Genomic DNA, 27,164 nt, shown 5'->3' with positions numbered 1-27,164 from the left:
GTGTAGTTATGGGGTTCTGTGTGATAGAAGACCACCCTCTTATATATTAGATATTGCAGTGTGGCAAAAAAGTATCAATTTACAGGTTATTATGGGGGGTGCAGTGTGATGGAAGTGATAACTTCACTAGTTATAGGGGTGCAGTGTGATACCAGAGTATATCATCACAGGGTGCGACTATGGGGTGCATTGTGATAAGAGAGATCTCAATCGAAGGGTGCAGTTAAGGGGTGCAATGTGGCAGGAGTGTATGCAATCCGATAAACTGCAAAAAGATGACGCCATGTTGTAGGGTGCAGTGTGGCCACCATGTTGTAGGGTGCAGTGTTGCAGCTCAGACATAAAAAGTGAAGGACTGTACACAGGGGGAGACCGCTATGGGGTTCAGTACATGCCATCTCCAAATAACACATGTGGAGGAAAAAAATGTAAGTAAGAAAAAGAAAAAAGTAAGTTATTTTATTTACACTGTACAGTCCACAGCACCTGACACACAAAGACCAATGATGTAAAGGAAAAAAAACAAACTCTAATGTACATCTATATTGTGAATAGAGGCAAGTAATATTTTAAGGGGTCATCCAACTGGTGCTGAGCTGCGCCTAGGTCACATGGACTGTTGTGATATCACTCGCCTAGGGTAAGCAGCGAGAATGCCGGGGGCAAGCTCCAGGGCCTTCTCAAACAGCTGATCACCGGAGTCCTGGGCTTCAGACCTCTACTGATCAGATGCTGATGACCTATCTAGAGGATAGGTTACAAATAGTCAGAAAACTCCTATAATGAAGACTTACAATTAAATTCAGTGTGAAGGGGCCAATGTGTAATTTCTGTACAAGTATATAGCTCCACCTGCTGGCCACTAGTGGTAGTGCCGATGATCTACGGCTGCAATACTGGACAAATTCAGTAAAAACATTAGGAAAAACCAAGCTCTGACTGTTCCTACAGTTGTATGGACTAAGCCGGAAAAAGGTATCCACCAAGATCGACCATTAAGAAAACAACACGGGACTTGTCAATGGTTGTTTGGGTAAAGGGAACCGTGTGTACGGGTCTGATGTCCGCACTTGGAGGATAGATGCAGGAACGGTCTTATCTGTTCAGCAGTTCACGTGTCTATTGTTATCTGAGGCCAAGCTTCTTCTTTTCCCGCTGCTTCTTGCGGACAATATCCATGTTGCGGTCCTTCCACATGCTCTTCCTCAGCTTAATGGGTCGAGAGCCGACATATTTACCTGCAGAAAATGACATATGTCAGCCAATGAGGATCTACCACCAGAGCAGGCCTCTTTAAAGGGAACCTGTCATCCACTCTGTGCTGCCCGTACTAACGGCAGAATTAGGTAGAGACAGGCGAGTTGATTTCAGAGGTCTGTCATTTATTAGTTAAAAGTAAGTGGTTGCCGAGAACCAACATCACAATCATTGCAGACCGGGCCTGGAGAAGAGCCACAACCACCCGAGAAGAGTCCTGGTTATTCATGACTTCCTGCTCTCCTGCCCACCTGCTGATGGCTGACAGTCTTCTACCTAGTTTTCTCCCTTTCTCTCTAGGAGAGAACTGCCAATCATCAGCAGATGGGTGAGAGAGCAGGAGATTATAATAACCAGGACTCTTCTCAGGTAGATTTGACTCTTTTCAAGCCCTCGGCTGCAATGATTATGATGCTTGTTCTCGGCAACCGCTTACTTTTAGCTGATGAGTGACACACCGCTGACATCAGCATTACTGTCACTAATGGATGCTGCTCAGTGAGACAGGAGCTCATGAATATTTCGGACTCATTCAATACAAGATGTTGGCAGATTGACTGGGTCATTTAAAGAAAGTGACCCAGCATTTTACTAAGGCCCCTTTCACACGGGCGTTGCGGATTGGGGCCGGATGCGTTCAGGGAAAATGGTGCGATTTTGACACTAAAACAAGTCAGTTTTCACTGCGATTGTGTTCCATGTTTGCGTTTTTTCCACGCGGGTGCAAAACATTGTACTGCGTTTTGCACGCGTGCGAGAAAAATCGGCATGTTTAGTACCCAGACCTGAACCCAGACTTCTTCACAGAAGTTCGGGTTAGGTGATGTGTAGATTTTATTATTTTCCCTTATAACATGGTTATAAGGGAAAATAATAGCATTCTTAATACAGAATGCTTAGTACAATAGGGCTGGAGGGGTTAAAAAAATTATTCGCGCAGCCGGCATCTCTTCTGTCTTCATCTTTGAGGAATAGGACCCTTGATGATGTCACTGCGCTCCTCACATGGTCCATCACATGATCTTTTACCACGGTGATGGATCATGTGACGGACCATGTGATGAGTGCAGTGACATCATCAAAGGTCCTATTCCTGTGCACAGCAAAGACGACGACAGAAGAGATGCCGGCTGCGCGATCAAGTGGATTAGGGCGAGTTATATATTTTTTTAACCCTAACCCCTCCAGCCCTATTGTACTATGCATTCTGTATTAAGAATGCTATTATTTTCCCTTATAACCATGTTATAAGGGAAAATAATAATGATCGGGTCCCCATCCCAATCATCTCCTAGCAACCGGGCGTGAAAATCGCATCGATTCAGCACTTGCTTGCGATTTTCACGAGGCCCCATTCACTTCTATGGGGCCTGCGTTGTGTGAAAAACGCAGAATATAGAGCATGCTGCGATTTTCACGCAACGCACAAGTGATGAGTGAAAATCACCGCTCATGTAAACAGCCCCATAGAAATGAATAAGTCCGGATTGAGTGCGGGTGCAATGCGTTCACCTCACGCATTGCACCCGCGCGGGAAAACTCGCCTAAGAGAATCAGTCACTTGTTTATGTTGCCCTTAGTTAGGACAGCATCAAACTGGTGACAGGTTCCCTTTAAGACAGTTTGTTATTCTTTTATAATTTCTTGGAATGTTAAATCCTAGATATGCTTTGAGTATTATTTTGAAGAAGGTTTCTTTCCATCTTTCGCTGTATGTACATTTTCCGACCTTTGACCATCCTAATATATTTTTTTGTATGCTTTGATCTGAAAGCTGAAGGGTCCATGTCTTAAAAAGTTTTTGGATATGTGCAATGTGAATAGAAATGTTGTTAGTTCTTATCTTTAGTTCTTTAATCTAGATTGAAGAAGAGGCTATTTGTGCGGAGGTGAGGAACTGGTTATTTTTTAGGTTACATTTCATTATTAGCTCTTTTTCTGTAAGCCGTCTTTTGTCAGATTCATGCATTAGTTGACCCGCTGTGCGGATTCCCCCTTCTTTCCATTTTTTAAATAATCTGCTGTCTTTTCCGGGAGTAGATTCTATGTGGTTCCATAGCGGCATGTGTTTAGATAAGAGATACGGTAGTTTGTAAATTATTTGGATTTATTTCCATGTTACCAATGTGTCTCTTAGGACTATTGATCTCTTTGCTAACCAATCTGATATTAATGACCTATCCTCAGAAAAAAAAACACCTTTAGGCTACTTTCACACTGGCGTTTTGGGTTCCGTTAGTGAGATCCATTTGGGGCTCCCACAAGCGGTCCAAAAAGGATCAGTTTTGCCCTAATGCATTCTGAATGGAATCAGTTTGCCTCCATTCCGCTCTGAAGGCCGCCTGCAGCGTTTCGGTGTCCGTCTGACGAAACTGAGCCAAACTGATCCGTCCTGACACACAATGTAAGTCAATGGGGACGGATCCGTTTTCTCTGGCACAATACAAAACGGATCCGTCCTCCATTGACTTTCAATGGTGTTCAAGACGGATCCATTTTGGCGATGTTAAAGATAATACAAACGGATACGTTCTGAACGGATGCATGCGGTTGTATTATCGGTGCGGATCAGTCTGTGCAGATCCATGACGGATCCGCACCAAGCGGCAGTGTGCCTTAAAGTAAATGGTGTGTGCTGCTGCCCCCCATGAATACCCCAGCCACTTGTAAGGAAACAAACCCCTCTCCACTCACCGTTCATCTCCCTCATCGCCCGCACGTAATCATTGGGGTCTTTGAAGCTCACAAAACCATAACCTTTCGTTTTGCCCGTGCGCTTGTCTCTAATGACTTTGGCCTTCAGGAAGGAGGGATAGCGGCTGAACGCTCGGGCCAGGATGTCATCATTCACTTCATTTCCCAGGTCACCGCAAAATATCCTGAAGTCATCTGTTGCATTTAAGACATAAGACAGTGATTACCGATGCCTCACATAGCCAGAGGACGATATAATAGGCCGCAAATCACAACATATCACCAAGTAGCTAAAGCCATCAGTGTCCGACAATCAAAGGATGGGTGTCTGATCTCTCACTGATCATGAGAATAGGGTTCCGTGACTCCCATTTTGAAAGGAACGACTCCATTCAAGGTCTACACAACAGACTGACATAGGCAAGTAAAGTGCTGCGACAAGCCCTTTAAAGGGGTTGTCCGGGTTCAGAGCTGAACACAGACACATATCCACTTCTTCAGCCCCTCTGACATAAGCATCGAAGCATTTCATGCTCCAATGCTCCCCCTTGCCCTGTGCTGTATCGCTGTTTGTGTATATTATTACACTGCTAGGCGGAGGCTTCTGCCTAGCAGTGTTGTCGGTAACGTCACCGGCACCGACGGGCGGGCTTTAGCCTGTGCTAAAGCCCGGCCATTAGTGTAGGCAACATCACCGGGCTAACTGCTAGGAGGAAGCCTCTGCCTAGTGTACCCATGGAGTTCCGGTACGTCATCTGATGTCCAGACGAAGCCCTGGCCCTGCGCGATTTAGCATGAAATGCTCCGATGCTTCTGTCAGAGGGGCTGAGTGGGGGAAGAAGGGTATATGTCCGGATTCAGCTCTGAACGCAGACAACCACGTTAAGTCTGCACAGGCGCATCAATCTTTACATCGCGAGTGGTAGCCAGGCCTGGATCAGGTGGACAATGTACGGCACATTTGCACAGTGCTCCAGTGTCATTAAAGGGGAATATGTGACCCAGACACGGGACATCACTTCCCCATCAAAGACTTTTTTACCTGCGATTCAAGTTTCGTAGTTTATGTACTGAAATGCCCATGTGGTATAGCGTATGTCCGGGACCGTATGAGCATTAATCGACCATACGCTCGGGTCATACGATGTTACCTGTACCTCATCACTTTTTGGAGACGAGGCATCAGATATCCCAATTGCGAGTCCAGTTATTAGAGCAAATGGATCATCCCAGGAGAGGTGGCATCAGAAATTTGCATTCTGGATTCACAGATTGGGGACACTTACACCTAATGGACCAAATCATGAATGTGATTTTTTTTATTAATATATGAGTATTTATAATTTGCTTTCCATTTTCTTACAGACCCTTTGACAATCTGGGAATTCGAGATTCCCCCCATCCCCTACCACCACATGGTTCCCCCCATCCCCTACCACCCTTCCTTTCCTTCCCCACCATATGTTTGAAACCCTCAGTGAGAATTGTATAGACTAGATACAACTTCTCACTATAGAACATAAAAAATTTTACCTGCCAAACACATCTAATTGCAAAAAATATTCTGCCGCATATTTATACTACTGACAATGTACGTCACGTGATACAGGAAGAGCCTGGAGCCTAATTAGACCAGACCCATGATGCTAAGGAGGTTCGTCCCCGTCGCAGCCTTTTATTACCTGAACCCTCCACCCCAATCGCCAGATGTTTTGATCCACACAACAGGCAGGTGCAGCATGGATCAGAAGCGATAAGTATAACCTATATGAGGGGCCTAGGCATTGGGAAGGGGTCATTATAGGTGTTGGATAACCCCCTTTAATCAGGTCCCACACAGCTGTATGAGGTGTCTGTGGTTGATTATACACCCCCTCCCCACAGGTCTGTATGCACTGAACTCCATGGCTGTCCTGGAGAATCCTCCTGATATTCACACTGCTGAGTCCATCTCAGAGATGGAACTGCCCTTTTAGAAGAGATTACCTGATAAGTCTACTAGTAATATTACAAGTACAGCAGCGCCACCAGGTGACATGATATGGTATTTCATCCATACAGCTCAAGACCCAAATTATTCCATACACAGAGACGACTAATCTATGCCAACATTAGAGCTCCCATGAGGGGATCATCACCGAGCTTTCCTACACTCCTGAACAGACTTTGGCAAAGCTGTGTGACGACCTCTGTGGGACTTATGATGCCAGCCCACAGGATGTCACTTGGCTTTCTCAGAAGTGACTAACAACCTCGGACTTCACGAGTCTCTCCTGCCATCGGCAGTGACAACTACAAGGTCCTCACCAGTATCCCACTCCAGGAGACTTTGATCTTCCCAGGTCGTCCCGGCTGCGGTACGGATACAGCGCTTCAGTTTCTCCGGCTTCATTTTCTTTTTGTCTTCCTGCACAGGCTCCAGGACGATCTATAAAATAATGGACTGTAAATGACAGACTGCCAGGACTACAGACCCCATCATCTGCAGCATTCGTGGGAACAGACCTCAGGCTGTATGGGCTCTATCTCCGGCATGCTGGGACCGATCACTGCTTCTTCGTAACTTAGGTCCTTATCGTCCGCCGGGGCCGGCGTCTCTGGGATTTCCTCCTGAAGACAACATGAGTGACATGATTAAGCCTTTACTGGAGCAGTGGAGGAAAGGAGTGTGAAATGGAGGTGAATAACATGGGTACCCACCTCTATCTTCCTTACAGGTGGTGCTGTGTAGACTGTGGGTGCCGCCTGAATCACTGTGGGGTTCATTTTAGGAGATGACTGTACAACAGGGCGAGGAGGGGGCGGCATGGGACCGACGGGGGCTGGCTGCAATTACATAAAAAACAACACATTTTAAATTGTATGCCTTAGGGCTCATTCACATGACCGAGCCGTTTTTTTGTGATCCGCAAATGGCAGAGTCGCAAAACACATATGGCGCCCGTGTGCCTTTCGCAATTTGCGGAACAGGAGGCCTATTATAGAAATATCTATTCTTGTCCGCAAAACGGACAAGAATATGACATGCTATATTTTTTTTTGCAGGGCCACGGAACGGAGCAACGGATGCGGACAGCACACAGAGTGCTGTCTGCATCTTTTGCGGACCCACTGAAATAAATGGTTCCGTATACGCAATGCAGAAAACGGCCCGTATACGGAATGCAAAATACATTCGTGCGAACGAGCCCTTATATTGAAGGGATTATCCCATAAACCAAAAGGCCATCATCTGGTATTTTAAACTATTTTGCACTATTTCTACCTCCCAAAAAAGCAATTTTTCATCTTTCTTCCTCCCCCCAGCACCCCTGCCAATCTGTGCTATTGTGGTTGGGCTGCTGGGCAGTGGAAGACGACCCATTTCCGGTTTCTGCCTACAACTCCCAAAATGCCTTGCATATACTCTATGTATCTTTTACTCCCCCTGCTCCACACCCCACCAGTCAGTCTTTTCCACTGGTAGCTGTAAAACTTCCCTCATCTGTCTTCTTCCCCATAGCACAGCTGTAAATATAGCACTTAGCAGGTCACTATTTAGTCTCATTTACCTCTGGTGACTGTAAATATAGTCCTCAGGATATCCCCTAGTCTGTCTCCTTCCCCCTCTGGCAGCTATAAATATCGTACCCAATCTCCTTCCCCTGATAGCTGTAAATGTGGCCAGTGAATCCCCTAGTCCAGTGATGGGCAAACTGAGGCTCTCCAGCTGTTGTAAAACTACAACTACCAGCATGCCCAGACTGTCTACAGCTATCAGCCTACAGCAGGGCATGATGGGATTTGTAGTTTTACAACAGCTGGAGAGCCGCAGTTTGCCCATCACTGCCCTAGTCTATCACCGCCCCCCTCTGGCGACTGTAAATATAGGGCCAAACTTAACATATATTTTCAACAGTTTTGTGGCGTGAAAAAGTTACAAGTGGCGTTTCACTACCATCTTCAAAGCTTTCCGGAAAAAGGGGCATGGTAAGGAATGGGGAGGGGACAGTGGCCTCACCACATTTATCTTCTTTTACACCAGTTTTCGGTTCAGACGCACGAACTGCCGAAGGCTGCGCTTAATTTATCAAAATTTAGGCACAGCCTCTGGCAGGGTGTGGATTTACCATAGACTGGCGTACGAAATTGGTCTACGTCCAACCTTGCATCTACTGAACTACACTGAGATAATGCCGTCGGTATAGTTCTGTAGATGCAAGGTCGAGCAGCGACACACAGCATTATGAATAACTATAATACCGTGTCATCCTGTGACACGGTAATCATTGCTTCTATTTTACTGAACAGAGGGATACATAGTCTTCTACTTCAGTCACAGCCAGAGCTTCATTTATAATTCTACCGGCCATCACTAGGAAATAAAACACCTCTAACTGAAATCTTCCTATACTGTACTGCTGAAAGCTCTGGAAGTGACTGGAGTATAAACCATGATAAAATCTCTGCAAGAAAATGAAAAGAAAAATTATATAATGTCAGTGTACGCTGCTGTAAATGCTCAGCCGACAGCAGCAGGACTCACCGGCGGGCCGGTTCTCATGTTCATAGGGGGAGGAGGCATATGGCTCATGAGTGGCGGTGGAGGACCATGCATCGGATGTGCCATCAGAGGCTGTGGGGGAGGCATGCCAGGGTGCCGGGGACCCACTGACGACAAAAAAGGAAGTTACATTAGAAACCAGAATATACCAGATGTTTCACAAGCAATGAAGTGAGTGACTTACTGGATCGATGCTGCTGCAGGACATGCGGGATGAATGACGGCCGGGGCATCACAATGTGGGGTTCTGATGGTCTCTGCAGTGCATGGGGGATGAAACTGGGCCTCATAAGTGGGGGTCTTGGAGGTGGGATTGCTGTTAGGCAGAAATACAAACAATTATATATTCAGAGCGATGTTAGAAAAGTGAGAAGAGAGTCACTTCTTCTATTAGCTGCAGCAGAAAGACTCTTCCAGTACAGGACGACATGCAAACGGCTAACCCACAACACGGAGGGATCGCCTAAACCGATGGCCCTCTACATAATGTCTGACCACTCCAAAACCTCTTGTTAGAGTTTATCTGGGACACTGATGGCATATCGCTAGGTTATGCCATCAATGGCAGATAGGTGTGGGTTCCACTTCAGGGCCCCCGATGTGAAGGACAGAGCACACCGCACATGTGCGGCCAACTCTCCATTTACCCCTATAGGACTGCCAGGAATAGCCGACGTGGGACCCGCACCTGTTTGACATTGGTGGTCTATTCTAGCAATATGCCATCAATGTCCTAGATGGTAAATACCTATCTTATATTGTATTACACTCCAGACCTTCAATTGCAATTCTGCTGGCTGTTAATTCAGTTATACCCTCTACCAGATGGCTGTACAGCACTCGGAAGGCAAATCAACACAGAAAGCTCTGTGCAGACACTGATCAAGCAGGAAGATATCAGTTCTGAAGCTTGCAGAATAGCGAGTCCAGCTCTGGAGTATAAAACAGGATGTAAGTTATCAGAACTGGATAAGTAATAAAACCACCACTAACCTGGTCCAACAAATGGGACAGGGGGAACCATTAAAGGAGTCACCACGCTTGCTGCAGCAGCTGCTCGTGCCTCTAGACTCTGCTGTATCTGTAACGGGAGAAAAATGACAACTGGAATATCCCAATAGTTGTGTCAGACACCGAAAGGAATAGCTAGCTCCACCTAACTGGTAGTGCAGCTCTGGCCTTGAATTGAAAACGAGCACTCACCTGGCTGTAGGTGTTTGTAGCTATAATAGGACGTATTAAAGGGACAGCAGGGATGGGTAAAGGGACAGCAGGGATGGGTAGCGGAACAGGGAGCGGAACTGCTTCTCCAGGATGCAGAGCTACAGGGGCGCCCAAGACCTCCTTCTCAAACCTGAAAAACACAGAAAAGAAACATGGAGGTGAGGACTTCCACATCACCATTCTGATCCGATAGATAGACTGACTTATACATACACATACATAGCAGGCCCTTATTTATTATAGTGCCGACATATCCTGCAGCGCTTTACAGACATTAGCATCACACTGTCCCCCATGGGGCTCACAGTCTCTACCAGTCTGTCTTACTCCGCCTTTAGTTTTGGCATAACGAACTGTAGTTTTCATTGATGCCATTTTTGTAGTATACACAACATTTTGATCACCGTTATTCGTTACTGCGTTCACCACACAAGAATTAAAAAAAAATATTTTAATAGTTTAGACGCGGCGATACCCAATATGTTTATTTTTTTATTGTTTATGTATTGTTATATGTAAAATTGGGAAAGTGTGCCGATTCAAACTTAATATATTGGTGTTTTTTTGTTTTTTTTTCAGCAGCGTCCAGGCTGCAATGGCAACCGATCGGAAGGAAGATGGAGGCGCATCACTTCACAGGTGCCGCGATCAGCCTTGATCGCGGCACCTGAGAGGTTAAATGGCAGGGGGCGGCGCGGCCGCCGTTTCCTGTCATTGCGGCCGGATGCTGGCTGTAGCATACAGCCGGCAGATCGTGCGTATGGAGGGGGCTCACTGCAGAGGCGCGCTCCATACATCCCCTGGCACGCAATGACGTACCTGTTCATGGACCTAATGAATGTACAAGTTGTCGCTGTCAGTCCAACAGAGATGAGTGCAGCCCGGTGTACATGCTCAACGGCTGCCTCATCCACATGGGGCAACACAGGACGACCCCGCTCCCCCCCCCGCTTACTGGGAACCCCAGCGATCAGACGGAGTAACTTACTCTGCAAAAAAGGGAATCTGTCAGCAGTTTTGTCCCTATGACACTGACTGACCTGTTACATGTGGCACCTGTGTTGTTCCCATGTTCACATGTGCCCGCATTGCTGAGAGAAATGATGTTCTACTATATGCAAATGAGCCTCTAGGAGCAACGGGGGCGTTACCATTACACCTAGAGGCTCTGCACTCTCTGCAACTGCTGCACTTTGACAGGACCAGGGGTGATGACGTTTACACTGCCTGGTCCTGTCAATCAAAGTCCAGAGGGCGCAGCAGTTGCAGAGAGAGCAGAGCCTCTTGGTGCAATGGTAACACCCCCGTTGCTCCTAGAGGCTCATTTGCATATAATAAAACATCATGTTTCTCAGCAACGCAGACACATAGGAACATGGGACCAACACAGATGCCTTCAGCTGCCAAGTGCACATGTAACAGGTCAGCCAGTGTCATAGGTACAAAACTGCTGACAGATGCTCTGTAAGGGAGAAAAGCATCCACAACCCCTTCTATTATGTAAAGCATAAAAGGGGTTGCCGTTAAACAGGTGAAATACATATACTGAGGCCTCCCAGATGACTGGAGAACTAGAAGTCCCAGCACAACCTGTCCCCCCCCTCAGCACATCACTTACAGCGCCATCTCCGCCTCCATCTCCTTCATCTTATCTTCCCCGCTCTTCCCCGCCATGATGCCGCTTCACAGGCAAGAAGCAGTCGCCCAACGACCCTCCAACACACACACAGGAATCTCCGCGGCGCGGCCTTTCTACGTCACTTCCGTTTCCCGTCTAAGGCGCGCCGTACGCATCCATACCGCGCGACGTGAGCAGCAAAGCGCCGCCATTTTGCTTTGGGGAAAAGTAAGGACAAACGTTTTTATCTGCCTGCGTGAAAATACACTTGCAGATGGCGGCGCCTAGGACTGAGAATGTACATAGCATGTATTTTGTACTATCAGTCAATGCCGCCCAGAGCAACCAATAGGAATACAGCTTTCAGGAAAACCTTGCAGCCCGTGGCAACCAATCCGAGTCCCGCTTTTATACCTTTCTCTGGAGAAATGAGACGTGAGCTCTGATTGGTTGAGAGCAAGGTTTAAAAATGACAGCTGCTTGCTGGCTGATGTAAAAAAAAAATAATAATAATAATAATAATAATTGTGCAGACAATGGGGAACGTGTTTGTAGGATTCAGTGCCCAAAGCTGCAATGAAAACTGTATATTTCAGTGAAAACACCATTAACCCCTTCCCGTCATCAATTTTAATTTTTTACAGCCTTCTTTCTAAAAGCCCCACCTTTTGAATTAAAAAGCCTCATCCACATTTCCGTTTTTCATTGACGTGCGCTGTCCGCAGACAGCACATGTACCCGTTAATTTCAACGTGTGTTCACACTTCAGTACTGTTTTTTTTTTACTGACCATGGGTCAGAGATTGCACTACCTTGATCCGAGAAAATCGCGGACACGTCACGGTTGGCATCCATGGTGCGTCCATTTTTCACGGAAGACAGATGAAAAATGCTCTTGAAATAAATTTTCGGCTGAGCAACATCCGTGAATTACGGATAACATACGGAGGGAAAAAACCAGACACACTGACCCATCGCGGATCTTTCAAGAACATCTTTACGGATGATACACGGACGTGACACTGACACGGAAATGTGGACGAATCTCAAAGCGGTCGTCTCACTTCACTTACTAATGCGTTGTGATGGTCCATATTGCCTCCTTTGCTGGCTGGATTCATTTTTCCATCACATTATACACTGCCCGTTTCCATGGTTGCGACCACCCAGCAATCCATCAGTGGTGGTCGTGCTTACACAATATAGGAAAAAGCGTCAGCCTCTCTGGTGGCCGGAACCATGGAAGCGCACATCGGCTGGTGGTTTTGTGGAACGGTACGTCCTGCCCTCTATACTTAGAACAGTCCTATCCTTGTCCGTTTTCTATTTTTTGCGGGTGACGTGGGACAGACATACGAACGCGGACAGTACACAATATGCTGTCCACATCTTTTGTGGCGCCGTTGAAGTGAATGGGTCCGCATCCAACCTGCAAAAAATGCAGATCGGATGTGGACATTTCATTGAAAAAATCTGCCTCAATCCACCTGAAAAAAAAAACGCTGTAAAGTCATGGCCTCTAGGGGGTCTCATCCACATGTCTGTGGAACACGGACCGTGTGATACCGGCCTGGATTTCTTCTGAGTGCAGGAGCGCACGGCGTCATTGGTTGCTATGATGCCGTGTGCCTCCTGCCGCCGCAGTACAGTAGTACACTGGTATGATCTATACCAGTGTATTACTGTACTGCAGCGGCAGCAGGAAGCGCACGGCGTCATAGCAACCAATGACGCCGTGCGCTCCTGCACTCAGAAGAAATCCAGGCCGGTATCACACGGTCCGTGTTTCACGGACGTGTGCATGAGGCTTTACACCTAAGTTGCAGTCCACTGCCTGATGTCAGTCAAGATCTGTCCCTAGTAAGGCCCCATTCACACGAGCGAGTTCCACGCATTGAACTCTCAGCACCCGTCCTGACCTCCCAGCACTGCTGGGGTTGCATACTATTATATTGATTTAAGATGCTATGTAACTAGGGTTTAGCGAACCCGAACTGGGTTCGTACCGAACTTTAGGTTTTTTGGGTCCCGAACCCGAACATTTCCGTAAAAGTTCGGGTTCGGTGTTCAGCGCTTTCTTGGCGCTTTTTGAAAGGCTGCACAGCAGCCAATTAACAAGCGTCATACTACTTGCCCCAAGAGGCCATCACAGCCATTCCTACTGTTACGGCATACAAGGAAATACTCCAAACTCCGAACGTAACCTCATGAATAGCTGCTAGCAGACTAATAGGAAATGCATCCAAGCGGCTTACACTCCTAGCAATCAGTCTCTAACAGCATACAGTGAATCCCCCAAGAACGAGACGAAGGCTCCGTGTTGAGGGTCAAGCAGTGGTCAGCCAGAGCTGTTTATTGTTCTTATATAACATTGTTACACACTAGTACCACCCACAGGGTTTTGTAAAAACAACCAATAAACACGTACAATACAGTAAAACACTCCCACAAAAAATCCTCCCCTCTGCCTGTGATACAATTACCGGCAGGAGAATAAACAATGTCTTCTGTCCTGGAGACAACTGAGGAGTAATTCAATTATCTCTCAGGACAAAGGGAAATCGCCAATACACACGTGGAGACAATAGGACAGACACTACTCAAATATACAATGTCCCAACCATTACAGTAAACATAGACATTTAACATATCCCCAGATAGCTTGGATCTGAGTGCTCAATATATCCAAACAGCGCTCAGATGCCACAAACACAGTCAAATCGCCATGGGGTTTAAGTTTAGCATGGGCTGATGAGAGGGCCCATATTCCTGGGGCAAGAGGCTGGCAACCAGGCTTCTCCACCACCCAGTGGCGAGGTTTGTTTCGCCACACCTACTAATGGCATGTCTGTGATTGGCCAGTGCAGCATGTGACCCAGGCTCTATATAAGCTGGAGTCACATAGCGCTGCACGTCACTCTGCTGTTACTAGTGTAGGGAGAGGATGCTGCTGGACTGAGGATTTCAGGGAGAGAATAGGAGAGAATCTAACTCAGCGATCTACAGAGAAATAGTTGTGTGGGTGCAGGACACAATTGTTTTAGGCTACTTTCACACTAGCGTTCGGCTGTCCGCTCGTGAGCTCCGTTTGAAGGGGCTCACGAGCGGACCCGAACGCTTCCGTCCAGCCCTGATGCAGTCTGAATGGATGCGGATCCGCTCAGACTGCATCAGTCTGGCGGCGTTCAGCCTCCGCTCCGCTCGCCTCCGCACGGACAGGCGGACAGCTGAACGCTGCTTGCAGCGTTCGGGTGTCCACCTGGCCGTGCGGAGGCGTGCGGATCCGTCCAGACTTACAATGTAAGTCAATGGGGACGGATCCGTTTGAAGATGCCACAATGTGGCTCAATCTTCAAGCGGATCCGTCCCCCATTGACTTTACATTGAAAGTCTGGACGGATCCGTCCGAGGCTATTTTCACACTTAGCTTTTATATGCCAAAATAATGCAGACGGATCCGTTCTGAACGGTGCCTCCGTCTGCATTATTATGATCGGATCCGTTCAGAACGGATCCGATCGAACGCTAGTGTGAAAGTAGCCTTACCCTGCCCTGAGGCCATTGACCAAAAAAAAAAATAACTTTTATAATTCTGTTAGTTAGGTGGGTGGCGGTGGCGGCCATTTTATGCAAGCTCAGTTCACCAGCACTGCATCTGAGCTTTTGGGACATTGCAAATCACAATTTTTTGGGGCGAACTACAACATCTGGATTAGTCAGTGTGCAATTTAAGGTAGAAATACACCCATCATTTTCTGTGGTTTGAAAAACACATTTTTTTTTCTTCAAAAAACTGTATTTTCCAGATCTGCAAGTGTTAAATTCAAGTTTAAAGGGCTTCTGTCACCCCACAAGAAAGAGACATCACCGAAAGAGAAGACGTCATCGGCGCAGGCGCACTGAGGGAGTTCTGAGGAGACGAGCCTCCTCATCTCAGAGCGCCTGCGCCGAATGAACAGAGGCGCGCGATTTTTGAAATACTGACAGGGCCGGCCGGAGGAGGAGATCACGGCTGGCCCTGTCAATCAACACGACGAGGGGGCGGTTTTCTGCGGCGGCTACCAGCAAGTAGACGCCCTACTTGCTGGTAGAGACCGGATTTGCATATTATAAAACTTCGTTTTCTCAAGAAACGGCCGCATGAAAGTAAGTGACAACATTATATTCTCATATATCGCGCTATAAGGAATGTAACTAGCCAAAAAAAAAAAATGACTTTTGTGGGGTGACAGAAGCCCTTTAATATATACAGCTTTCATATTCTGTTACCAAAAATACTTTTTGGGCAATCTACAACATCTGGATTAGTCAGTGTGCAATTTAAGCTAGAAATACACCCATTATTTTCTGGGGTTTGAAAAACACACTTTTTTGATAAAAAACAACTATTTTCAGGCCTTGCAGCATCAGCACGTGTGAAATTACAGGCTTATATACTGCTGTCAAATTCAGTTGTTAAACAAACACTCGTTTGGGCACAAAAGATTTAGTTGGCAGCCTTTGATGCAGATGTCATTGTGAGATACACCCTTAATACATTTGGGTTACATTCAGAGATTTTAAATACCGCCATTTGGTGCACCAATATTGAATTCAGGCCTACACTGGTTCAGGCCGTGTGAGATACTCTCTCTACATACAGGGGTTTGAATCAGGGATTTTAAATACAGCCATTTGAAATACAGCCATTTTGTGCAAAGTAATTTTTATTAGCATTTTAATAATACAAACATAAGTCCCCAACACCCACATACCCTATCCCCCCACAAACCATCATTATGATGCCCTCCATCTTCCATAACTTCCAAAAACAAAGATATATTTACTTCAGGCCTACAGTAGTTCAGACCGTGTGAGATACTCCCTCTACATACAGGGGTTTGAATTAGGCATTTGAAATACAGCCAATTTGGGCAAAGAAATATTTACTTCAGGCCTACACTGGTTCAGGCCCTGTGAGATACACCCTTTACATACTGTCGTTCTATTCTACTATTAATTAAATACCCATTTAGGGCAAGATCCTAAATTCGAAAAATATGAGGAGAGCGTCAAATAAGGGACGTGGCCCAGGTCGTGGTGCTGCTGGTGGAGAGGACGTGGTCGATCTGTGCCAGCTGCACGCACAAGTGAAACCCCTTCCTCAGGTGCGAGTAGGCGACAAAACCTGCAGCAGTATTTGGTCGGGCCTAATGCTGCTCTACCAATGGTGAGGCCTGAACAAGTACAGGCGATAGTAGATTGGGCGGCTGACAGTGGATACAGTTCCTTCACATTGTCTCCCACCCAGTCTCCTGCTGAAAGACCACAGTTGACACCTGCAGCCGATGTCCATCAGTCTTTCACCTTACCCCCCTGCAAATCAGCCAAGCAGTCTGAGCCCCAAGTCATGCAGCAGTCTCTTCTGCTTTTTGATGACTCTGTTAGCAGGGTTTCCCAGGGCCATCCACCTATCCCTGCCTCAGAAGTGGAAGAGATTGAGTGCACCGATGCCCAACCACTGATCTTTCAAGATAAGTACATGGGAGGACCATCGCAGCACGTCTCGGATGATGACGAAACACAGGTGCCAACTGTGCAGACCGACAAGGAAGGCAGGGTTGAAGACTGGGTGGAAGATGATGTGGAGGACGATGAGGTCCTCGACCCCACATGGAATCAAGGTCATGCGAGTGACCTATGTAGTTCGGAGGAAGAGGCGGTGGTCGCACAGAGCCACCAGCACAGCAGAAGAGGGAGCAGGGTGCAAAAGCGGAGCGGCCATCCTCTAGACAGTACGCCTCCTACTGCCCACCGCAGCAAGGGACCGAGCACACCAAAGCCAGCTCCAAGGAGTTCCCTGGCGTGGCAGTTCTTCAGACAATGTGCTGACGACAAGACGCTAGTGGTTTGCACGCTGTGCAATCAGAGCCTGAAGTGAGGCATAAACGTTCTCAACCTGAGCACAACCTGCATGAAAAGGCATCTAAGTGCAAAGCACGAGCTGCAGTGGAGTAGACACCTCAAAAACCAAGAAAGGTCTCTGGCTCCTCCTGCTTCCTCTTCCGCTGCAGTCTCGGCCTCTTCATCCACCTCTGGAGTGACAGTGCCACCTGCCACCCCACAAACAGAGGATCTGCCAGCAACACCAACACCTGGGTCACCAAGCATCTCCACAATGTCCCATGGAAGCGTTCAGCTCTCCATATCCCAAACACTGGAGCAAAAGAGGAAGTACACCCCTACCCACCCGCGATCCCGGGCCCTGAATGCCAGCATTTCTAAATTACTGGCCTTTAAAATGCTGTCATTCCGTCTGGTGGAGACGGATAGTTTTAAAGGCCTTATGGCGGTGGCTGTCCCACAGTACGTCATGCCCAGCCACCACTACTTTTCAAGGCGAGCCATCCCTTCCCTGCACAACCAAGTAGGGGACAAAATCAGGTGTGCACTGCGCAACGCCATCTGTAGCAAGGTCCACCTAACCACAGATACGTGGACCAGTAAGCACGGTCAGGGCCGTTATATCTCCATAACAGCACACTGGGTAAATGCAATGGCGGCTGGGCCTGAGGCGGATAGCAGTTTGGCGCATGTCCTTCCACCACCGAGGATTGCAGGGCGCTTCAGTTTGCCTCCTGTTGCTTCCTCCTCCTCTACCAGCTCCTCATCCGGTCAGCGTAACACCTTCACCACCAACTTCAGCACAGCCAGGGGTAAACGACAGCAGGCAGTTTTAAAACTTATCTGTTTGGCGGACAAACCCCACACCGCGCAGGAGCTGTGCACGGGCCTTGAACAACAGACCGATGAGTGGTTTGTACCAGTGAGCCTCAAGCCCGGCCTGGTTGTGTGCGATAATGGGCAAAATCTCGTAGCAGCTCTGGGACTAGCCGGTTTGACGCACATCTCTTGCCTGGTGCATGTGCTGAATTTGGTGGTGCAGAGATTCCTTAAAAATTACCCCGACATGTCAGAGCTGCTGCATAAAGTGCGGGCTGTCTGTGCGCGCTTTCGGCGTTCTCACCCTGCTGCTGCTCGCCTGTCAGTGCTGCAGTGTAACTTCGCCCTTCCTGCTCACTGCCTCATATGCGACGTGCCCACCAGGTGGAACTCCACCTTGCACATGCTGGCCAGACTGTGCGAGCAGCAGCAGGCCATAGTGGAGTGTCAGCTGCAGCACGCACGGGTGAGTCGCTCTGCGGAACAGCACCACTTCACCACCAGTGACTGGGCCTCCATGCGAGACCTGTTTTGAGTACTCCACCAACATGGCCAGTGCCGATAACGCCGTTCTCAGCGTTACCATCCCACTTCTATGCCTCCTTGAAAAAACGCTCCTGGCGATGATGGAAGAGGATGTGGCACAGGTGGAGGAAGAGGGATCATTTCGTAGGGTTTCCGGCCAGTCATTCCCAAGTGGCTCCGAGGGTGGGTTCCTGCACCCACAAACCCAAGGTACACAATTGTCCAGCCAGGGCACAGTTCAGGAGGTGGAGGAGGAGGAACCATTTTCACAGCAGGGTGGCACCCAGACCAGCTCATGGCCATCACTGGTGCGTGGATGGGGGGATACAGAGGACACAGACGATACACCTCCCACCGAGGACAGCTTTTCGTTGCCTCTGGGCAGCCTGGCACACATGAGCGATTACATGCTGCAGTGTCTCGGCAACGACCTCCGAGTTGCCCACATTCTAACTTGTGCTGATTACTGGGTGGCCACACTGCTAGATCCCCGTTACAAGCGCGCGCTGGTAGACGCGCTGCTGGTGGCATTCCCACCTGACAGCAGGGGCACAGTGGAAGCACAAGGCGAAGGCAGAGGAGGAAGAGGTCGCCAACGCAGCTTGGGCACCGCCAGCACCTCAGAAGGCAGGGTTAGCATGGCCGAAATGTGGAAAAGCTTTGTCAGAATGCCACAACAACCAGCACCACCAGCTGATATGGACGTCTTAGCAGGAGGCAGCATTTCACCAACATGGTGGAGCAGTATGTGTGCACACGCCTACATGTACTGAATGACGGGTCTGCCCCCTTCAACTTCTAGGTCTCCAAATTGGGCACATGGCCTGAGCTTGCCCTTTACGCCTTGGAGGTGCTGGCCTGCCCTGCAGCCAGTGTATTATCTGAACGTGTGTTTAGCACGACTGGAGGGGGTTATCACAGGTTATATTTCCCAATGTTTTGAATTTGAAAAATAAAATTTAAAACCAAAAACCAGTCTAGGCTACCTCCTCCTCCTCCACCGCCGCTTCCACCGACACCGCCCCATCCACCGCCTCCTCAACCTCCTACTCCATATGGACCTGGTCCTCCTAGATCAAGATTTTTTATTTTATTTTTTTACCTATTTTATGTTATTTAAAGTCATTTCCCTATCCACATTTGTTTGCAGAGCACTTGCCAGAGCACTTACCAATCACATTTTGACGCCATTTCCATGACTTTTTAACAGCCATTTTAGTGCTCAAAAGTTCGGGTCCCCATTGACTTCAATGGGGTTCGGGGTCAAGTTCGGGTCCTGAACTTGAACTTTTTTCCGAAGTTCGGTCGAACCCGAACATCCAGGTGTCCGCTCAACTTTATATGTAACCCTTAGGGCTCATGCAGACAGTCATTGGCCCTAAGGGCTCATGCAGACAGTAATGCTGTCAGTGTTATCGAATACAATCCAGAACTGTAAGGGTTACATAGCATCATCAGTTATAATGCTATACAACCCCGTCAGTGCTGGAAGGTCAGGACGGGTGCTCTCTTTCACACACGCTGCAAGTCCAATGCGTGGAAGGGGCCTAAAAGAGACTCAGAAGACGGATCACAGGAAATGGGGGCCTCCTGTGTGCCTATAACAATGATTTCCCACTCATTATCTGTTCTGTGAGCTCCGGAGCTGAAAACAAACCTAGTGGGAAGTAAGTGAAAATATGTCACAGCAGAAGGGAGACGCCCCCTGCTTCTGATTTAAAAAACATCTAGCTGTGCAGTTGAAACAAGGAAAAATATGGCTGAAAAAAACATTAGGGAAGCCCAAACATAACTGCTCCTTCACAGTTATGATTGTACAAAGAAGCACAGCCATTATGCAAAGTTTCTTTTGAAAACTCTTTTTTTTTTTTATTATCTTGGACAACCCCTTTAACCGCCCCTTTAACTTCACACGGCTCCATGCTGCTTTACAAAGTGATCGGCTCCCACTGTCTCTTTACGGGAGGCTGTTTGGTCATGGGAGCAGCACATTCCCGGTAAATGACCCCCTCACATGCCTTTGTCTCAATTGACCATGGCTTCTGAGGGGTTAAATGTCTGTGAACGAGTTTTCTCTGACCATGGACATTGGCGACAGGTGTCTGCTGTGGAAAATAGTGTGCATTTCAAGGCTATGGCACCCGCCCGCTTCAAAATGGTTGTCTGATATGTTTTTACTGATGTCCTATCCTCTGGAAAGGTCATCAGCGTGTGATAGGCGGGGGTCCGACACCTCGGACCCCCGCCGATCAGCTGTTTTGAGAATGAAGCGGGGCTCGCAGTTGTGCCGCGGACTTCTTCAGCTTTCCCTAGGTCATGTGACATCACGTGTTCATCCGTCACATAGACTAGGCGCAGCTCAGCCTCATTGAAGTGAAGGGGGCTGAGCACGATACCAAGCACTATGTACGCCGCTGTGCTTGGTGAGCAGGGAGAAGGACGCAGCATTTACAGGAGCACCAGTCGCTTCTCAAACCGCTGATTGGAAGGGATCTCGGGTGTCGGACCCCCACCGATCAGATGCTGATGACTTATCTCTGTCCTAAAGGATAGGTCATCAGTCACAATATCTTAGAAAATCCCCTCACATGTATGGAAGATGTTGGTCAGGCATTAAAAAGAACAATTCCCTTTCGATCTCATTTGTCCTGATGGTACTGCTCCAGCGTACTGGTGGTGGTGTGTAAGGGGGCAAGACCTTACCCAAGATCTTTTTGGCTCATGAGTGGTGGACATGGCTCCTCACTCAGGAATGAAGAAAACAGTACCTGTCTGTACCTGGAACAGATGTTTTACTGAACTCATGTGGGACAACAAACTTGACAGTTACAACAGTCTCACGAGAGGCAACTGGCTTGGTGGTTACAGTAATCTCACAGGAGATAACAGGTTTGGTGGTTAAAAGGTCCACTTCCAAGCAGCTGACTTACTTGCTCCTCTGGTTTGGCACTCAACTCATTGGCCATCGATAACTTTGCCCTGGAGTTTTCTCTTTTTGATGCCAGTGATGAAGATGGCTCCATGCGTTCTTCTAGGCCGTGGCTAGTCTCCACGTGAATGTACAGAGGTTGCGCATCCTCTCATATACGCTCACAGTCCTCAAGTGTGGCGCACTCTCTATCTGCACATAATGATCGCACAGTCCATTATACTACTCTCGATACGGGCATTTCTCTTTGAAGCCATTAGGCTTGCATGTTCCTCCTGACCTGGCCTATCACTATGGAGGCCCCTAGGGTGGTGCTCCAATTTGTGAGTGTCACTACCCCCCCCCCCCCACTTTCTCGTTAACTGCCATGCAGGTCCTCTAAATCCCAGCGGCTGCAGCACAACATGGGAACGTACCAGGCGTATCTCCTGACCCCTTGACTAAACCCAACGCTGCAGCCTACAAGGCAATTAACCCCTTACTTACCAACAATTTCAAGTGCTGTTAGTTGATATGCTCACTGTTACATGGGGCACGGAGAGATGGAGGAAGCACGCAGGGCGGTACAGTTGCCCAAAAAGTTTTATGCAAGGGTCATAATTGGGGTTGGCCCACGAACAACATTTATCATCAATCCATAGGTATAAGCGATAAATGATTGTTGGAGGTCAGACCGCAGTTTGGGGTCCCAGCAGTTGGGCCCACATTGATCATACCTTCGCCAAAGTAAAGTTCTGTTTAAAAAATAAGGTGCAGAACAATGGAGATTATTAGTGGTGTGAACAAGCCCTAAATGATAAAGTTCTGGCTAAATGATAAAGTTATATAGTTTGTATAGGACTCAATGGGAGCTGTATAAGGGCTCATTCACACGAACGTGTGCAGCCGGTTGCCGTATTGCGGACCGCATTTGCGTATCCACAATACACGGGCACCGTTCCATGTGCATTCCGCATCACGGATGCGGACCCATTCACTTCAATGGGTCCGCAAATCCGGAGATGCAGAACGGAACACTACGGACTGCAAAAAGATAGAACTTGCTCTATATTTTTGTGGAACGGATGGATCGCGGACCAATTCAAGTGAATGGGACCACGATCCCCATGCGGCTGCCCCATGCGGTTCACACGGTTGTGTGAACAAGCCCCAAGTCTGTATGTGGCATGCTTCCTCTTGTGGCAGCTGCAGGAAAACTATTTGTGTAGGTAGCAGAGGAATCAGCTTGCTGCAATCCCCCGTTTCCACCATGGGCTCTTTAGCAGTCGCTGTTTTGGAGAATTCAAGTAATGTTTGTAAAAGGGTTGAAAGTAAGTGCACCCCCTCTTACAAGAAAATCAAGTTCTTTGCATTTTAATAGGTTCCCTAGTTTGCTAATATCCTGCAATGGTGTGCTGTTCTGTTGTCTGGCCATGTACCGACTTTCTACCTGATTTCTGGATTGTGACCCTCTGCTGCCTGTCCTGACTTGTGTCTGACCTCCGTATTGACCCTTTGCTGCCATGACCTTGGACTGTTTATTGATTTGCCTGATCCCTCAGTCTCTTGACCCCTGTGGGCCAGCTGTCAATCATTCAAAGACTACTCTAGGAGATAGCAGCCTGGTGGCCTCCCCTCCAACGAAGTCCAGATCCCTGTATTGAGGTTCAGGCGCGTACATACAGGGGTCGCAGCGGTCGCAGTTGCGACTGGGCCCGGCACTCCAGGGGGCCCGGCCGCCTGTGGACCCCTGGCCCCTGCAGTAGTGCTGTACCCAAGAAGGCAGCTGGGGCCCGCAGATTTTAAACGTTTTAATAGTATATGGCCGGTCGGGCCCCAGCCTCTGTGCCTGGCCGGTGGTGCAGCACTGCTCACTCGCAGTAAGTAACTTACGCGGCGGACCCTCCTCCATTCAGGGCTGCTGCCAGTGCCTCGCTCCAGACCCGTGACCCTCGCACCAGGTCTCGCGGGATCACGCTGCTTGACGGGATGACGCGGCCGACGCACGCCAGAAGACGGGATTATGAACAAGACGGCGGGAGCAGAGCAGGTAAGTTTTTTGTTTTTGTTTTTTTTTATAACACAGGGAGCATCTGGCACAGTGGGAATCGCAGCAAATCCTTCATAGGGGCCCTATATACAGAGGGGGCAAAATGTATATATATATATATATATACAGGGCCCCTGTATATATATATCCATGTTGCCCCCTGTGTATATATTCAATTTTTTGCCTCCGCTGTATATATATTCCATTTTGCCCCCTGTAACTGAGAGGGACACATATCTGGACATAACTACTGTAAGCGGGACACATAACTACTGTGAGGGGGACACATATCTGGCCATAACTACTACTGTGAGGGGGCACATATCTGGACATAACTACAGTGAGGGGACACATATCTGGACATAACTACTGTAAGCGGGACACATAACTACTGTGAGGGGGACACATATCTGGCCATAACTACTACTGTGAGGGGGCACATATCTGGACATAACTACTGTGAGGGGGCACATATCTGGCCATAACTACTGTGAGGGGGACACATATCTGGCCATAACTACTACTGTGAGGGGGCACATATCTGGACATAACTACTGTGAGGGGGACACATATCTGGACATAACTACTGTGAGGGGGCACATATCTGGACATAACTACTGTGAGGGGGATACATATCTGGCCATTACTACTGTGAGGGGGCACATATCTGGCCATAACTACTACTGTGAGGGGGCACATATCTGGACATAACTACTACTGTGAGGGGGCACATATCTGGACATAACTACTACTGTGAGGGGGACACATATCTGGACATAACTACTGTGAGGGGGCACATATCTGGACATAACTACTGTGAGGGGGATACATATCTGGCCATTACTACTGTGAGGGGGCACATATCTGGACATAACTACTACTGTGAGGGGGCACATATCTGGCCATAACTACTACTGTGAGGGGGCACATATCTGGACATAACTACTACTGTGAGGGGGCACATATCTGGACATAACTACTGTAAGCGGGACACATCTGGACATAACTACTGTGAGGGGGACACATATCTGGCCATAACTACAGTGAGGGGGCACATATCTGGCCATAACTACAGTGAGGGGCCACAAGGAGGACATAACTATTTTGAAGGGACCACAAGGTGGGCTTAATTACTGTGAGGGTCCACAAGGTGGGCATTAGTACTGTGTAGTAGCACTTAGGGGAAATGTATGCTATACATTGGCATGGCTCAGTGTTACAGGCCAGCACAGCGCCCCCTGCTGGTGATTTGACAGGGGCAGTCACCATCCCTTCCTTATGTGATTATTCTTTTTTCTCTATCACCACAGGGACCTTGTTCCGGATCCAGCGGACTACACGCCGACGCCAGCGACACCCTGGATGAGGTAGGACCAGATTTTATTAGTTAGGACTGGGTGAGTGTAGCCATGCATTGGGCTTAGGGCTCTTTCACATGAGCGGATGCCGTGCGGGTAATCTGCTGCTTGAAAGAGAGCCAAGCCCCGCTCCGGACACGGAGCAGTAACATGATTGATAATGATGCTCTGTGCCTCTCACGGTGACAACTTTATCTCACTGTGATTTTGTAGTAAAAAGGTCACAGAGAGGCACGGAGCATTATTAATCCCAATCAAGGGGGCCCAAGTAAATTCTTGCGGCAGGTTGGGGGGGGCGACAGAGAGGGGGCCCCATGGATCAGTTTCGCACCGGGGCCCCATGGATTTTGTGTACGCCACTGTTGAGGTTAAAGGGTGAAAACCATGGGACTGCCAGGATAACGCTCTTAGAAGTAGCCCAAAGCCAAATCTGTTGGTTGATACAGGCTTGGCATGAGAAAGGGGACTGAAACGTGGCTGTGACATGTGTGAATAAATACACTTGTTTTTCTTTCACCATTTACAGAGGAGTGCCGTTGATTTCTTTTGTTAGTCATATACCCAGGATCAAGGGTAAACGCTGGCACCCGGATTGGTATGTACAAGGAGTGCTGCTCCACTTTTGAATTCTTTATATAATTATTATTTTTTTTTTAACGGACCTGAATGTGCGATCATTGGATTGCTTATGCCATAGACTGTAATAATATAGTATTGCAGTCTATGGTGCTTGTGACGTCTTTAACCCCTTAAGGACGTATATGTATGGCGAACGTCAGGTCCCTAAACATGGCGCCCGCTCACACGTGCAGCAGGCGCCATAGCCGCCGGGTTTTTGCTATTTTAAATAGAAAAGACCCGAGGCACATGTATGCCATCAGCCATAAGGCTGATCGCATACATTTTAACTTTCAGATGCCATAGTCAAATGTGACCACGACATTTTTGCAGTCCGGTAGTCGCGCACTTCCACTCCGGTATCAGCGTTCCCCGACTGAGATCGGGTAACCTGTTACATCACTAAAATAGCCCGAAGCCTCAAGCTCAATGATTGCCATATATTGTCACCCAAGGCGACTTCAAAAAAGTAAAAAAAAAAAAAGATTTTACATATATATATAAAAAAATAAAAAAAACATAAAAGTTCAAATCACCCCCCTTTCCCTAAAATAAAAATAAAAAAACTTAACCAATAAACAAAATAAACATCATGGGCATCGCCGTCAGCAAAAATGCCCATACAATTAAAATCTAACAATATTAATGGCATATGGCAAATGGCGTAACAGGAAAAAATATTAAAACAGCCAATTTGCCATTTTTTGTCACTTCAACTACCCAATATATTTTTTTTTTAAAAAGTGATCTAAAAGTTGCACACACTTCAAATTGGTATCACTGAAAAGAAAAGATTGCAAAAAATTAGCCCTCACACAGTCCCGTACACATAACCACAAAAAAAGTTATAGGGATCAGAATATGGTTATAGAAATGTGTTTTTTTTTCCTCAAAGATTTACATTTTTTTTCAGTATTAAAACGCAAGAAAAATGATACAAGTGTGGTATCGTTGTAACCGTACTGACCTGACGATAACAGGTCAATTTTACCGCATAGTGTACAGTGTAAAAAAATAAAAATAAAAACCTTTATCAGAACATAATTTTTTCACAATTCTACCCCATTTGGAATTTTTTTCACGCTTCCTAATACATGATATGCAACCGTAAATGGTGCCATTAGAAAGTACAATTTGCCCTGCAAAAAAAAAAGCTCTCATAAGGTTATGTGAATGGAAAAAAAAAGAAAAGGAGAATATCAGGGTCCTGAAGGGGTTAAATAGGCAGATCACCATGGCAGGCCTGGGGACCTTTACAAGGCCCCAGGCTGCTATATCAACCGGTCGCGGGTGAGAGAGAGCCCAGTCCCTCTGACTAACCACTCAGATGCCATGGTTGTTGTTGACCATGGAATCTGAGGGGTTAAATGATCATGATCGCAGCCAGCACCCACTCCTAAACCTGTTCCATACACTCATAGTTGCCAATAGTCTCAAATTTGCAGGGACTGCCCTTAAAGTGTAACTGCAGTTTCATTTTAATTTTTTTTGTTTATTATATATAGGGACAGTGACAGGGAACTTTTTTGTAATATACTTTATTTAGGGAAAACATTTATTTGTAGTAGAAAATTGGGGCTGAAATGTCCCTTAGCAGCGCTCTTTCAAATGAGCATTGCTAAGGGCCATCTGTCTTCTATCAGCATAGGATAGGTGGGCTGTGCAGG

General features: G+C 47.5%; 1 protein-coding gene across 1 annotated transcript; it reads right to left on the bottom strand.

Moving 5' to 3' along the window:
* Positions 1-421: 421 nt before the first annotated feature.
* On the bottom strand, positions 422-11,478 carry RBM42 (RNA binding motif protein 42). The gene is made up of 10 exons (XM_044278668.1): positions 11,337-11,478; positions 9,698-9,848; positions 9,488-9,575; positions 8,679-8,810; positions 8,477-8,601; positions 6,652-6,777; positions 6,457-6,561; positions 6,259-6,379; positions 3,952-4,146; positions 422-1,238 (listed from the first exon to the last, which is right to left on the bottom strand). Exons 1-10 carry the CDS (start codon positions 11,390-11,392, stop codon positions 1,126-1,128), a joined length of 1,212 nt encoding a protein of 403 aa, XP_044134603.1. The 5' UTR covers positions 11,393-11,478; the 3' UTR covers positions 422-1,125.
* Between the last annotated feature and the right edge of the window lie 15,686 nt (positions 11,479-27,164).

This window comes from Bufo gargarizans, chromosome 2 (genome assembly GCF_014858855.1).
Source record: "Bufo gargarizans isolate SCDJY-AF-19 chromosome 2, ASM1485885v1, whole genome shotgun sequence".
Lineage (NCBI taxonomy): Eukaryota > Metazoa > Chordata > Amphibia > Anura > Bufonidae > Bufo > Bufo gargarizans.
The sequence above is the reverse complement of the archived record's forward strand: the minus strand, read 5'-3'. Positions and strand labels throughout refer to the sequence as shown.